General features: G+C 52.9%; 6 protein-coding genes across 6 annotated transcripts; 3 read left to right on the forward strand and 3 right to left on the reverse strand.

Moving 5' to 3' along the window:
• Positions 1-218: 218 nt before the first annotated feature.
• On the forward strand, positions 219-1,369 carry MFIFM68171_08392 (uncharacterized protein; the record flags this gene model as incomplete). The annotated part of the gene is made up of 4 exons (XM_071063812.1): positions 219-387; positions 442-553; positions 642-926; positions 988-1,369. The coding sequence occupies 4 exons, from the start codon at positions 219-221 to the stop codon at positions 1,367-1,369; spliced, it is 948 nt and encodes a 315-aa protein (XP_070919913.1).
• A 4,587-nt stretch (positions 1,370-5,956) lies between these two features.
• On the reverse strand, positions 5,957-6,372 carry MFIFM68171_08393 (uncharacterized protein; the record flags this gene model as incomplete). The annotated part of the gene is made up of 2 exons (XM_071063813.1): positions 5,957-6,033; positions 6,108-6,372. The coding sequence occupies 2 exons, from the start codon at positions 6,370-6,372 to the stop codon at positions 5,957-5,959; spliced, it is 342 nt and encodes a 113-aa protein (XP_070919914.1).
• Positions 6,373-7,973: 1,601 nt separating this feature from the next.
• Positions 7,974-8,367, forward strand: MFIFM68171_08394 (uncharacterized protein; the record flags this gene model as incomplete). The annotated part of the gene is made up of 2 exons (XM_071063814.1): positions 7,974-8,027; positions 8,077-8,367. 2 exons carry the CDS (start codon positions 7,974-7,976, stop codon positions 8,365-8,367), a joined length of 345 nt encoding a protein of 114 aa, XP_070919915.1.
• Positions 8,368-8,944: 577 nt separating this feature from the next.
• MFIFM68171_08395 (Glucose galactose transporter protein) lies at positions 8,945-10,574 on the reverse strand (the record flags this gene model as incomplete). The annotated part of the gene is made up of 4 exons (XM_071063815.1): positions 8,945-9,578; positions 9,655-10,009; positions 10,067-10,284; positions 10,342-10,574. The coding sequence occupies 4 exons, from the start codon at positions 10,572-10,574 to the stop codon at positions 8,945-8,947; spliced, it is 1,440 nt and encodes a 479-aa protein (XP_070919916.1).
• A 730-nt stretch (positions 10,575-11,304) lies between these two features.
• MFIFM68171_08396 (uncharacterized protein) lies at positions 11,305-12,027 on the reverse strand (the record flags this gene model as incomplete). The annotated part of the gene is made up of 1 exon (XM_071063816.1): positions 11,305-12,027. One exon carries the CDS (start codon positions 12,025-12,027, stop codon positions 11,305-11,307), a length of 723 nt encoding a protein of 240 aa, XP_070919917.1.
• Positions 12,028-12,995: 968 nt separating this feature from the next.
• On the forward strand, positions 12,996-13,926 carry CCC1 (the record flags this gene model as incomplete). Its single annotated transcript, XM_071063817.1, has 2 exons — positions 12,996-13,381; positions 13,443-13,926. 2 exons carry the CDS (start codon positions 12,996-12,998, stop codon positions 13,924-13,926), a joined length of 870 nt encoding a protein of 289 aa, XP_070919918.1.
• Between the last annotated feature and the right edge of the window lie 419 nt (positions 13,927-14,345).

A 14,345-nucleotide genomic window follows, 5' to 3' on the forward strand; every position in this document is an offset into this window, starting at 1 on the left:
TCGATTCATGCCAGCTATCTATTGATAGGCTACAGACATACACAAAAACTGCGTTCGCCAGCTACCAGACATTGTACGTTATCGTGGATGGAATTGATGAATGTAGTAAGGACGAAGCTAGGAAGTCGGTCAAATGGCTCTTGTCCTTGACAAAGGCAGGGCAAGACGAAGCCGATAGATCTGTGAGAGTCCTAGTGTCGGGTCAACGAGACGGAGTTATGGATGTACTCCTCGAATCCCAGCCCGAAATATCTCTCGATACATCAAGCCACTCAGCTGATATCCGCCAGTACTGCGAGGAGGCCTCTGGAGAGATGCAGGCCAAGTTCGGTATCCCAGACTCGTTGAAAGACTTGATCGTCTACCGAGTAACCAACGAGGCTCAAGGTAAGTAGATGTTTGTATTCGATATTTCCTCGTTCTAAGCACACTTTGTTTTAGGCATGTCTCTCTACGCAAAGCTGGTGATGCACAACCTCCAACACCAACCACGGCTTCCAGACCTGCATCGAGAGTTAGGGAACGAAGTCTTTCCTCGCGACATCGGCAAGGCGTAGGTGCCCCATTCTCCCCCGCTGAGCAACATCGTTCAAAGCAGATGCTCGTTGAGGGGCGTATGTTTTCCACTAATAATTCGATAGTTACGAAAGAGTTCTCTCACGTATCTTGGATCAGTCCGTAGAAGCAGAACGGAACACTGCGCTCAGAGTTCTAACTCTAGTTATATGCGCAAAGCGGATTCTATATTGGAGAGAGATACAGGCAATCTTTTGCATCGATTCCGATAATGGAACCGTGGACTACTCTGAACGCCTATACGGCAGCTGCAAGGAGCTGTGTGGATCATTGCTAGATTTTCGCCACTCAACAGGCATGATGGCAGGTCCCGAAAGTACGGTCGGTATGGTTCATCATACCGCTTATGAGTAAGTGTTTCCTGTTAGTATCAATGAATTCCCAAACTGTGGGTTAAGGGCAATGTCATAGACATTTATCCCGAAGAGAAGAGATCAACACAAGTCTTGAGAACGCAAAGTATGGCATTTTGTGCCTGCAATACCTGACTTCCGAGCCATTCGAAAGCACTGACCATTATTACATTATGGTGAACGCCAAGAGGGGATACTTTGCCCTCCAAGACTATGCGGTCCAGTGCTGGTACGGCCATCTCCTCGAATGGGCTGAGCCTTCAGCGACGGTGGACCCCTCGGTCGCGCAAGCTCTAGCCCGGTTGGGAGGGCTATTTCTTCGATCGTACAGCCTAATTTCCAAAGTCGGTGAGCATTTCGAAGAGGCCATGACTCCTGCAGAGTTGAGGCTGCAATCCATGCGCTGCCAGAGGATGATAGGAAGCGAAACTCTTACCTGAACATCGAAGCCCGGACACTCGTCATACGAAAATGCATAGAAATGCTGAGAGACGAGCGACTCAGCTTGGACGCTGAAGAGGTCCTGGACAATCTATACGGGCCGTGGAAGACATACAAGTGTTCCAAGCCTTGGTGTGGTTCTTTCACAATGGGTATGAAGACGTCGGAAGAGCGGCAAAAGCACAATGCCCGTTATGAGCTGCCTTTCCGCTGCCATTCAGAAGAGTGCTTCGCGTACAGTCTAGGTTTTGATGATCAGTCCAAGCTTTCACAGCACAAGCGGCGCTATCACAGCACATCAAATGAACCGATTGACTTTCCCTCGCTTGCCCCAAAGAAAGTTCTGACGCTTCATGGAGCTGCTAAGAGAGGGCTGGTTCGAATGGTCACGGCAATTCTAGATACTGGCGTGGATATCAACAAACCCGAAAATCCCTACAGAGGTCGGACTGCGCTTTATCTCGCTGCACTAAAGGGCCACAATAAGGTCTGCGAACTCTTGCTATCCCGTGGGGCGTCATGCTACCCGGAAGATGACCGCGAATCGGCGCTCGATGCGGCTGGCGGTGCGGCAAACCTGGAGCTAGTCATTCTACTCCTCGCCGGATTCAAAACCCAGGAAACTTCTCGTCAAGTTCGCGGCGGGACGCTAACGGCGGTGATTGAGAACGGAGATCAACCAATTTTGAAATTGCTCTTACAATATGGAGACATCCAAGCGAAGGAAGACCATCTTCTTCTCGCAATCAGGACAGGGAAGCGAATAATTCTAGAAGAGCTTGTTGGGCACAAGGGCTATAAGTCGTTTCTGGATCGGCGATTTATTATGAAGGCCTTGGGTATCAGCCCTGATGGCCTAATTGAGGCCCTTCTTTCAACCGGGCAGCTTCAAATCACCGGCGAGGATGAGATCATGACAGCACTCAAGCTTGGCAACGCATCAGATGCCGAGACACTCCTCAGATACAGAAACTTACAACTGTTGGATAGCCATTTGAAACGGTGTAGGGACATCGCTCAGAAGAAGGCTTTCGACAATGTCGTGACCGTCATTGACGGAATGAAAGGACTGCAGCGTAAGTTACTCTCGAGACATTACATAGATATAGTGCAGCAGCTGATATTTTCCTCCTGGCTAAGCGGAGACCCCGGATACGAGAGCATGGCAAGTCAAGACAGAGAGAAAGAGAGAAAGAGAGAAAGAGAGAAAGAGAGAAAGAGAGAAAGAGAGAAAGAGAGAAAGAGAGAAAGAGAGAAAGAGAGAAAGAGAGAAAGAGAGAAAGAGAGAAAGAGAGAAAGAGAGAAAGAGAGAAAGAGAGAAAGAGAGAAAGAGAGAAAGAGAGAAAGAGAGAAAGACTTCTCCGTTGGGTGCGGACGGAAACAGGTGGCGGTTGGACAATAGAGGGAGGTGGGAGAGAGTAAGAAGACCGGAGGAGAGAGGAGAGTTGTGGTACGGTATAGTAGAGGAAGAGAAGAAGTGTGGGAAGAGAGAGAGGGGAGGAGATGGAGGAGATGGACGAGTTGGACAATTATTCTCGGCTCCCGCCCGGCAACCGATTAGTAAGCTCTTTCCTCTCCGGTGGGTGCATTCCAGGCTCGCCTGTGGTTTCCGTCTCTCTGGCTTTTCCCAGCTTCCTTCCCCAAGGGGAATCGGTATGTGTCTCCTGCCTAATGAGCAGCACATGCCAGGCTCGTTGGTCGTTGTTGTCGCTTGACATTTGCAACTGTGCGGCTGGCAACATCAACCCGCCGAGTTTATTTCATAACGTATGACGAATCCAGTCAACCCAATACTTCTGAGAGGGCTCGCTGAAGGAATGGCGACGGGGTGGGTAGCAGGTTTGGTGCAGCCAAAGGGTACGCAACTATTGCACAGCGACCTCTCAATGCTAACTGAGTCCTCCAAGGTGTATCGCTGGCTGGCGAGAATATCCGCGACCTGTGTACTCAGAGCCCGTTGACTATTATATCTTTTGCGTAGACGTTCTAAGGAGCACATCTAGGATCATCATCATCCTAAACGTGATTCCTGATGATTGGTATAGAATGACTTCAGTGCTCAGTTGCCAACTTGCTGCCGGTGCTTCACTGCTTCCTGCCCTCCGAGGCGTGGGTGCAGCGAATTCGAGCAGCCCGGAACTTGAAGCCAAAGAACAATAGAAAATTTAACAGAGATGACCGCAGGGGGTCGTGTTGGAAGAATTTGTTTCTTTTTCTGATTCCATTTCTGTTTCTATCTCCAAGTTTCTCAGTTCTGCACATATAATATATTGCGTTGTGCTGCCTGGGGCACTGTGGGCCCAGTAAAACGGTCTATCTGAATGAATGCATGGACCACTGAGGCAAGAGGGACGCCTGGAACAAATATCCCGAACAAACGGCATTCGCAACATCTATTAAATGGCTTTTTTTTATAAAAATATGAACATGAAGTTAGCAATAGCCCTAGAAAAATAGTAGGTAAAAAAAATTTGCCCCCAGATCAGTCTGTGTCTCTTTTAGTCATGTCATCTAGAAACCAGATCAGAATCATGATTCGAACCCTAGATCTTTCAAAGCGAGGTTAAGGACATACCCGTTTATTACCGATGTAGCTATTTTAGTCGGTTAACAAACAATAGGCAATTTGTAAACTATATAGCACAGAGCATACCGTCCCCGACCCATGGATTACCGCTAGCTGGAAGCGAAACCTAGACTCAAGGCGCCCACTAACAACCCTCCGCCCTCGCGGGCCTTGCGAGTGGCCCCGAATATACGGACGCGATCGGGCGAGGATCGGATTCGCGAGGACTATATCACCAAGCTCCTGCAGTACCAGAACTATGACGGCTCGTTCAGCCTCCCCGACCAGGAGAAAGTAGAGCTGCTTGGCTCGCCGTTCGTGACCGCGGTGCATCAATTCGGACTCTCGCGTCTCCATTGGAGCTACGGTGGGCCGGGGCCATTTGTGAACCTTGCAATCATCGTGTTGCTGCGGGCTGAGTTTTAGACCTGCGCGATCTCTGGGATCCGATGGCGGCCAAGGCCGAGTCATTCATCTGCTCCTCCCACGAGGGTCAGATATTAATCGAGAACCTGCTCCACGACATGTAGCGGTCACTGGACGGTCTGACCACTCAATGTCGCAGCCTTGTATCTGAGGACCCTCCTCCGCCTCCGGAGCCCAAAAAGCAGGAGCAGGTTCGCAGGCCCTCTTTACGTTATTGAGAGCGGAAGAGTCTCACAGCACTCAGCGAGGAGACGGCTGGAAACCAAGATGGGAAGGAGGGTGGGAAGAAGCGTCGTTTGCGATTGCGGCACCGACTGGCGAGGGCAGGGCCGGAGAGACGGGATGCCCCGCTCGCGGCCCCTAGCGAGACCACGAGCAGAATCGTAATGTGAAACTTATTCCGAAGGCCTTTCCTGAAGACCCAGGTGTACATGCGCACGGGCTGTGTGGCAGTGCGCGACGCGCTCAGGCCAGCCGCATGCGGCTGGCCACACCTGGCCTTTGGAATGAGTCTTTGCACCACCGGCGGTGGCACCATGAGGCTCCTTGGCTGCGCTGTAGTCAGCACACCATGTACGCCCCCTGCACAGGCAGGTATATCGACTAAGCAGGTTAAAGCGGGGCAGCACACGTGTATCTATGAAAGAGGAAATTTCCAATGATTAGTTTCGTCTTTTATATTGGAATGTTATAAGAAGTGATACCTAGCACGGCAAGATCCGGTCGGTACAGTGGAAGTGCCGCAGGGTCAGCACAACCGGCAGAACGGCATCCAAGCGACAGACATGTCTTCATTGCATCAGCTCTTAATTACAACAGGCTTAAAATCCATCCTAACGGCTAAAATGTAGGTGGAGCCAGTAGAGTATTCCTGACCCGCTATCTTCAGGGGATCCACTTTGGGAACATAGTTGGTCGATGCTCGGGTCGTAAAGTTTAAGGAATGGCGACTTGCCAAGAGCGTTTTCAAGCGTGTTACGGCTTTCCAGCTACAGTTTGAGTGGGATGCTTGTAGGGATCACGAACAAGAGTGCACATGTGAAAGGTAGTGGCGCAAGTCACCAGCAGAGAGAGAACTTCCTCAACGAAGCGCGCCCTCGCTTCAAAAGCTATCTCTATGGCGCGGGAGGTTCAAGAGGCGAGTATTTTCAGGTTGAGGAGATTTTGAAGTCACGACGACGAGGAAGACGGATGGAGTGCTTGGTTAAGTGGGAAAGGTACGGACACGAGCACAATGGTTGGGAGCCTACTGCGCATTTTGAGAAGTGTCCTGGGATGCTGCAGCAGTTCCACCAGAAGGCGGGATTGCCAACAAGTAGCCCCGCACCTAGTGATAATCACAGGAGAAACGTCGAAGCCCCAAACGTGTCTAGACAAATATTTGGCTGGATTGGACATGGCACCTTGACGAAAGAGGTTTACAAACAAGGTCATTTGAAATCCAAGCAGGTGTCTTGAAAGTTTTGAATTCATCAACAAAGAGCCCCTGAGGTACGCTCCCTCGTGTGAGGAAGTCATGCACTCAGTATGACCCGCTCCTTTTCCTTGTTATTACATGCGGTCCCCTACATACCACATCCCGCCGTTCGCCCCTTTACCAAGTGCATGGTACCTCCTTGAAGGAATCCATGTAGCACGTGTCGCCTTTAGTGCAGTGGCCCCCAGGAATAGCTGGAATTGACCAAGTCAGCATAGAGTCACCGAGGGAGGCAAAAGCAAGCGACTCTCAAAGGAGACAGACGTACCACGGGCACCTTCTTGTTGGATGCACCTCCTTGGCTGGTTGTCGGCATCGAAATGGCCCCGGCCACCTGGCCAGTCGATGCACAAATTGTTGATCCCTGGCACACCTGGGTTCTTGCAGCCTCCCCGAGCGTCGGTTATGTGGTTGCCGAAGTTGGTCCACCAGATACCCGTGCGCTCAGGGCAATCAGCACCAACGCCGGGAGGGCAGCGTGAGTAGACGCTGAGGGCGTCGGCGGCCACGGTGGACACAAGGCCCGCGACCATGACTGCGATGGTTGGGAAATGCATTGTGTAAAGGGTGGTGGATGTTGAAGGAGGAACTGGCCTGGAAGAATGCGGATGTCTGTCCTCGGGCGAGGGATGAGAAATGGAATGGAAGGCAGGCGAGTACTGTGGTGATTTTCTGGATTGGGGAAGGGAAAGATGGAGTACTTATCGTTGCGGACCCAGCAAACTAGACCGAGATACTTCTCGGTCCAGGGGTAGGGTAAAGATGGAGCCTAGTTGGTGACTTCCAATGTCCGCTGGTCCGCCCCAGAGAGACACACGACCTCGCTGTCGAATTAGCTTGACAATGGAACATTTGATACTGTCGGGAACAGAAGGACCTTGCTTGTGAGCGGGACAGGGCGATTTGGGTCCAAGCATGCAAGGAACCTACCATTCTCCTTCCATAGTGGCGTTCACCTCCCCACCCATCTGAAGACCGGACTGCCACATTGGTATGCATTGCCTGTCCTGCATCGTGGCATCGAGTCGGCCGAAAGCGGCTTGGTATCTGCTTAGTGCTGATGGAAAACCATGGGTACTGATCGTAAGGTCCAGTCATCAGCAAAAAAGGCCGTCGAAACTCCACTGGAATATTTTCACGGCTGCAAATTAAGGATTTCTAATGTCGCAGTACCATCCTAACAGCCCCACCCAAAGAATTTCCATTACTATTCCCATCGCCTATAAACCTTTCTTTGGGGGCGAGACAACGTAGGCAGCAATCCAGGCGGGCAATAATCCTCAAGAATGAATGAAATATGCTCGGAATCTCACGCGACCTTTGGCCTATTCTGTGATGACAAGAGATAGGGCGAAGAATAGGCGGCCGTGTCAGTAAGTTACGTACTGCTTGCAAAGATATACGAGGATATTGGGAATTGATTGGGTTCTTTCTTAGCTTAGGCAGTCTTGATTTACATCTTGTTAGGGACTTGCGCCTTTCGTGCTTCGGAGGAGCCGGGGCTTGAATGTAAGATACCCCATGAGCGGCATTGTGGAGTTTGTGGTTGGATACCACGATCCTATTATCGGGGCTGTCAATCTGCTCTCCTGTTACTACCGAGAAACCTTGATGCTTGTTAGCTCAAAGTTGCAGCTGCAACTCCTCTGCTGATGTCAGATGGGTCGGCCGCAACCGAGCGGCCGCAAGGCCACGCGATACAACGGCCTCCTAGACTATGGAGCCGCTTCTGAAGGAAATGGACAATTATCAGATGCTAATTTCGCGACGGCGAGACGGCGGGAAAGAAGTGACGGCAATGTAGTATTGATTCCTCCTGTCTACCGTGTCTCTGCTTAGCGGCATTGCTGATAGCACCCTCTCATTTCCCAACACGGCGAGTCGGCTGCTGTTGGGCTAGCAAGTCCACATTTGGTCTAGGGAAACTCGCCGGGATAATCTCTCCCACGGGCTCCTCCCAGTATAAAGACAGAAGTGTGCTCTCCCTGCTCACCGCGACACTCGCCACATACTGTCACACTCTCGCCAAGAAGCCCCTCAAGACAAGTCACCAAAGTCCTTGTAAGTGCACAAGGCTACCAAAGCTATCTGCCCACCTTGACTGACTAACACGGCTTCGCCACAGTCCGCCATCATGCGCCTCCCGACCATTGCCCTTACAGCAGCCATGCTGCAAGCCGCCAGCCTCGTCGCTGGGGAGACATGGACGCACTTCATCCACACTGACTGGGCCCAAGGCGAGCCTGGATCCCAGTTCGCCACTGTGGCACACCGATTTTGCCTCGTACCCCTTCAACTTCAAGGACGACGGGTGCCAGAAGAACATTGGAGTGCCCTTTATCGAACAAGTCTGCATCGACATATGGCGTGACAGAGCCCACTTCATTGTCACCGGTGGTCAAAAGCGATGCATGAAGCTATTTAGGAGTAATCCTGATCGTACTGGCGGTTTCCAGTGCGCCAAACCCGATAGCGGACGCAACTCTTGCCAGTTCCAAAGGTGGGAGGAAGTCGGATGCGATTGGTAAGGGGTTGCCCGGGGCTTGGGGCTTGGGATTGTCGGCCGCGCCATGATAACTGGCGGATGGGGCTCCTGGGTATAGTCCTGATGAATGAGCGGGCGCTGGCCTTGATGTGGGAATTGGCGACGACACCGCGCGAGGTGTGTTCGGCTATAGGTTAAGATTGGGCTCCTGGACAGGCAGTCAACGGAGTGAAGTTGTCGTTGGGGAGTAATCTTGGTAACAGAGTAATAGCAAGGCACAGTGAGCCAGCTGAGCCGAGCCTGAGCCAGGGTGAGCAATGTCACCAGGGGGGGGGGGGGGGGGGGGGTATGAAAATGGAAATCTCGTGTGCCCAGATTCGTCTCATAGAACAGGAAATAAACGCCGTAGGTAAAGTAGCTAGCAAAAAGTGATTCATATGGTGTGCTCATTGCGTAAGGCGCACACGGCAGTCTACATGCCGTCTTCTCACTAGGCTGAAAGGTAGGTGCCAAACGACCGTTTACTTTCAGCATCCGAATGCTAGTAGTAGCCTATATGCCTTCCGCCGGCCACCAACACTCAAGTAACAGAAAACGGTTAGGGCCGAGGCCGAACCCCTTCAGACTTTCTCTATCGCATCCGCCGTCTTCTCCCTATCAACAACCCCTCCATCTCTGCCAGTTCCAGTCTCTGCATCCGCAGTTCCCTCAGTGACCACACCTTCCTGGGCCCCATGTACCCCAACCTCGGTTGTCGAAAAGGCGTCCACAGTATCCCGATACCACGGCCAGAAATTCACCGCGGCCGCATACGTCCACGCCGCAGCAAAAAACGCCAACGGCACCACCATCGCCAATGCCGTACCGTGCAGGTCCGCCACAGCGCCCATCAAGGGCGGGATGCAGGCGCCGCCGAAGACGCCGGCGACGATCCAGCCCGAGCCGCGTTTGGTGTGGCGGCCGAGCCCGCGCATGCCCAGCGCCACGATGGTCGGGAAGCAAATGGACTCGAAGAAGAGCACGACGTAGAGCATGCTGATGCCGGCGTCACCGCGCTCCGTGATGGCGGGAACCGAGAAGATGATGCACATGGCCAGGAAGACGGCGAAGACCTTGCGCGGGCGGACAAAGTGCATCAGGGCGACCCCGCCGAACCGGCCGAGCGCGAAGGCCGCCTGCGCCCCCGCGAGGAACTGCGACCCTAGGGCGGAGCTGGTCGCCGGCCGCGTCTCGGTCGCGTAGTTGATGAAGTACCTGGGATTGAGGGAGAGAGAGAAAGAGAGAGTCAGGACGGGAGTTCTCGCTTGTTCGTGCAAAGGCTGGAACTCACCCGGCGATGGCGACTTGCGACCCGGTATAGCAGAACTGGGCAAACGCCGCGTGGAATAGCCGGTATTGTTTGCGGAACGGCTGGCTCTGGTCCTCCCCCGCGTGCGTCTCGGCCGCCTGGAAGGCCATGTCGGCGTCGGTGATCTCGGGAATGTCCGAGAAGTAGAAGACGACCGCCAGCAGGAAGACGAAACAGGCGATGGCGAGGTAGACCCACTGGACGTTCTGGAGGGCCCTCGTATCGTCAAAGTCAAAAAAGACGTACGACCCGAGGACGGGAGCGATCACAGTGCCAATGCCGTTGAAGGCTTGGGCCATGTTGATGCGGATCTCGGAGAATTTGGGTGGCCCGCACACTGTGAGAAGTACCTGGTCAGACTTTTCTCTGTTATTTTACAGCGGAAACCACCCACCGGTGATGTACGGGTTAGCCGCTGTCTCGAGCGAACCCAGTCCATTGCCAATGATAAAAATGCAAATGCAAAACCCGGCAAAGCTGTGGTTGATGATGGCGGGAATGGCGAGTAAACCCCCGAGTCCGTACAGGAACAAGCCCCAAATAAAGACCGCACGGTAGCCGAAGTGCCTCAAGATCCAGGCTGCGTGGCCGAGCGAGGCCAGTGGATATGCCCTACTTAGTGTCGGTCATCTTTCACTACTGCTCCTGCGAGACACTAGTAGTACCTACCCAAAGTAGGCGGCTTGCAAACCAGAAGATCGCGCCTTGGTGATGCCAAGCGTGTTCTGAAAGTGCTTGTTGAGCGTGTCGAGCAGGCCGTAACTGAAGCCCCACAGGAAGAAAAGGATGGTGACCAAGCAGATGGGATACAGTGATTCGCGGAGCGTTAGCTCGGCCGCCTTGGTTCGCTTGTCATCGCGCACCCGCAGCGACCGTTTCTTCCAGTATTCCCTAGTGAGCATGGTGATGTGTGGCAGAGGAGAAAAAAGCACGCTGCGCCGAGTGTCCTCGTCGGCTTTTAGATGAGACGTTCTTTCGGCCCGAGTCGGTGGCTGAACCAAGACATGAGCCGCATGTACAGGTGTCCCCCTTGCGATGGTGCCCTTGTTCGGTCCATCCAAGTCGCAATGTCCGACCACGGTGCTGCTACTCTCAGAGCGTGGGGCCGTTGTTTGTCGCACAATGACGACAGCAACTGTTGGCTAACGGCGAGCCAGCGAAGGATGGCGTAAAATCCCACCAATGAATCCCCTGCGGCCACTGCACCTACGTGTTCCTTACCTTCCAATTTTGGCCTTGCCGACCGTCCTGCTTTGGTTCCCTGCACATGTTACAGTAACATGCCGGATCCTACGGTGACCTTGATACGCGCGCTTCAAGATCGGCGGGTGTGCTAAGCCGGGGTTCCCGATGATCGGCAGTTGAAAGTGGAAACGCGGGGAAGTCGTTGGGAAGAAGCATAAATGCGCATTGCGCATATATTGATCTTACTGTCAGGGTTCAGCACCAAAACCACAGATGCTTGTCGATATCTTCGGATGCTTCCGTATCGTACTAGTTCCGAGACTCGACGTTACGGAAACGAACGACAGCATTCCAACAAGGTTATGGCATGATAAAGTAGGGAGAAGAAATGTGGGAAGAGAACACTGTTTGTGCATCGCGTGCACAAAGGTGACCATATCCGTCCACCTATGCAATTGACCGCCTCCTTGCCCCCCAGGCCTCGATATCCCCAGAAGCCCTAGAGCCCGAGCGAGATGACGACGCGGTCGAAGCGGTTTCGCTACTGCCACCAACCTGCGGATCAATCCACCAGTAGGTATGCACAGCAACAGCGTACACCACAATAAAGCCAACGCTGACCCAACCAACAATGGGTACGTAAGCCGCCACCGCAAGCGACAGCAGGAGAAACGCCCCCATCGGCAGCACATTGAGGACCCGTATGACACCGTCGGACCAAGTGTAAAAGAAGCTCGTTGAGGGCGGGATTCCGTTACTGCTAAGAGTGTTGCTCGAGTGCACGAGCGCAAAGATGCCTAGGCCGAGGGAGACGGTGAAGCAGAGCCAGCTGAGCGATATCAGCAACCTGACATCTTCCCGCTTGAAGACTGACGACGCTGGCGCCTTGTCGGGATTCAGGTTTTCCGAGCTGAGCCTCGTCGGGTCGGCAATGTCGGATACGATAAGAGTGAAAGTAATCTGGCCGCCCAAAACGGCGATGCCGATGACTGCCTTGAGGTATTCGTCATAATACGTGAACGCAGACCTAGGGACGACCCGGCGCGAACTGGGTTTCCATGACGACTGTGAATTTGGTGGTGCAGGAGCCGAGTGAGTAGGCGGTACGAGCGGTCTATGAAGTATCCGCGAGGGTCGGTTCCTCTGAGAACCTCGCAATGAATGCGGCATTCGAGATACCCTAGATGTCTGGGATGCTCTAAATCTAAATCTCCCTTCCATGATTATTTATTCTGCGGTTTCGTGGGCGTTTCATTCACTTCCAGGTCCTGCACTTGGCAATCGGGCGCCACGGGGTTAATATGGGGGATGAGTAATATGGGGGCAGAATCCTGCTCGAACCTTCCGAGATGAAATTTGCGCAGTTGGCCAATAGTATCGTACGAGGTTAATGGAAGCTGAGAGGGCTGAACCGCGCTTCATGTAATACATTGAATGATGAGTACTACGTCGTATGTGCTGTGCGGCGTACCTAGTACCGTAGGTAAAGATGTAACCAATCATATTAGTCACTTTGCTGTGGTGGCCTAGAACGACTAGGATAGAAATGTTGTCGCATGCAAACTGATCAATCACTACTCTACATTCACGCCTAATAACTCGCAAGGTACTTCATTTTGAATATAGAGTTGTATAACGTTGACGGGACTTAACAACAACACATTTTACTCGGAATTTTCAAACCCACAACCGCTGCGAACTTCGAGTAGCTTCATGTCACCTTCACAATTCGCTTGATTGCCTGGATTTGGAACTGGAAAAGGCTGAAAGGGCTGTGAGAAAGCATGGTCAAGAGAGCTGCCGGTATAACCCTAACCCTTAAGACTTTCCTACTGTTAACGCTGGTTCCCGTTTGCTTGCTCGTTGATTTGAGCCAGAATTTGCCTGCGCACATCCATGAATCAAAGGTGCAAGAGATGTCATGCACCGGCCTTGCTGTTGTCGATTACTTAGCGCCAAGATTTTAGAGTGATACGAATCTCACAGAATCGCAGGATTGAACTCTCGTCGCCCTCCTTCCCGAATTTGGGACCGAATTAGTATGAGCTTTGGTTTTTTGGGGGCGGCCACTCAGCCGGATCACCGCATCTTCTCTCGTCGCGCCGCAATTCAATCGTCGGGACTACACCACAACCACCATGTCTGAAGCATCTGACGAGACTCCCCTGCTGAGCCGTGGCCTCGGTTCGCCGTCATCGGCGACGCGCCGCTCCGGCGACCCGGAGGAGCAGCGCCAATCGCCCTCCCTGGTTCGCCCCAAGGTCGCCAACCGAATGTCGTCGAGCGTTCCTGTGCCCGGAAAACCCCATGTTGAGAAGCACATGGGACAATACGACTCAATCATGCGCGATGTCATCATTGGCTTCTCTGACGGCTTGACCGTCCCGTTTGCCCTCACAGCTGGCCTATCGTCTCTCGGCAACACCAAGCTGGTCATCATGGGCGGCCTCGCCGAGCTTTGCAGCGGCATGATCAGCATGGGCCTAGGCGCCTATCTAGCCGCCGACACTGAGCGCCAGCACTGGTATATGTCCTCTGCCTACCGCTTCCGAGATCTACACCGCGGCTAACATTTTCTGTACCAGGGAAGCCGAGTTTGCACGCGAGAACCAAGAAGTGGACACCATGCCCGACATGGAGCGCGCTGAAATCTATGATATCCTCGCCGAGTACGGTATCAGCAAGGCCGCTGCCGACCATTTCGTCCGTGATCTCACCGCCGACAAGAAGCAGTGGGTGCGGTTCATGATGGACTTTGAGTTGCGCCTGCCCGAGCCCGACGTGAGTCGCGCCTGGATCTCGGCTGCTACCATGGGCGCGAGCTACTTTGTCGGCGGCCTGATCCCCATGCTTCCCTACTTTTTCATGGAGCGCGCCTCGATGGCTTTGTTGGTTTCTATCGTCATCACCATGGTGATTCTCATCGCGTTTGGATTTCTCAAGAACTGGGTTGCCATTCGCACGAGGAAGGCTGGCGTCTGGGGCGCCTTTCAAACATTGATTGTGGGTGCACTTGCAGCAGGGACGAGCTATGCTATCGTGCGGCTTCTGGACTCGACTGGTCAGTGAAACATCGAGCTGACCAGGCACGGGAATAGAGAAGCCCCCGTATGGAAAGGGCATTTGGGGGAGATTGTCTGTTATGAAGGAGCTGTACGATAGTAGGGAGAACTGGAGTGGTATTCAGATCGGGGTCTAGGCCCTTAAGAGTGGCAGCGTCCGCCAACTCTTTCAACCTGGCCCCAGTGATAGGTTTAGCATACTCTGATTCCTACAGGATTAGACAAATCACTTCTCTCATACTAGCAGCAGGTTGGCTCAACGTAGGCCCCGGGACACAAAGAACGACACAAGGTAAATGACTTATTTATTCTTATTTTTAGTCGTTACAGTTTCAGCCCAACGCCCGTTCGTCACAATGCATTTGAATCAACCCATTATAGATCCCTGCGTTCATTTCCGCATACACAGAAGTCCCAGGAATACTC

Source organism: Madurella fahalii, assembly GCF_045866475.1.
Source record: "Madurella fahalii IFM 68171 DNA, scaffold_4, whole genome shotgun sequence".
Lineage (NCBI taxonomy): Eukaryota > Fungi > Ascomycota > Sordariomycetes > Sordariales > Madurella > Madurella fahalii.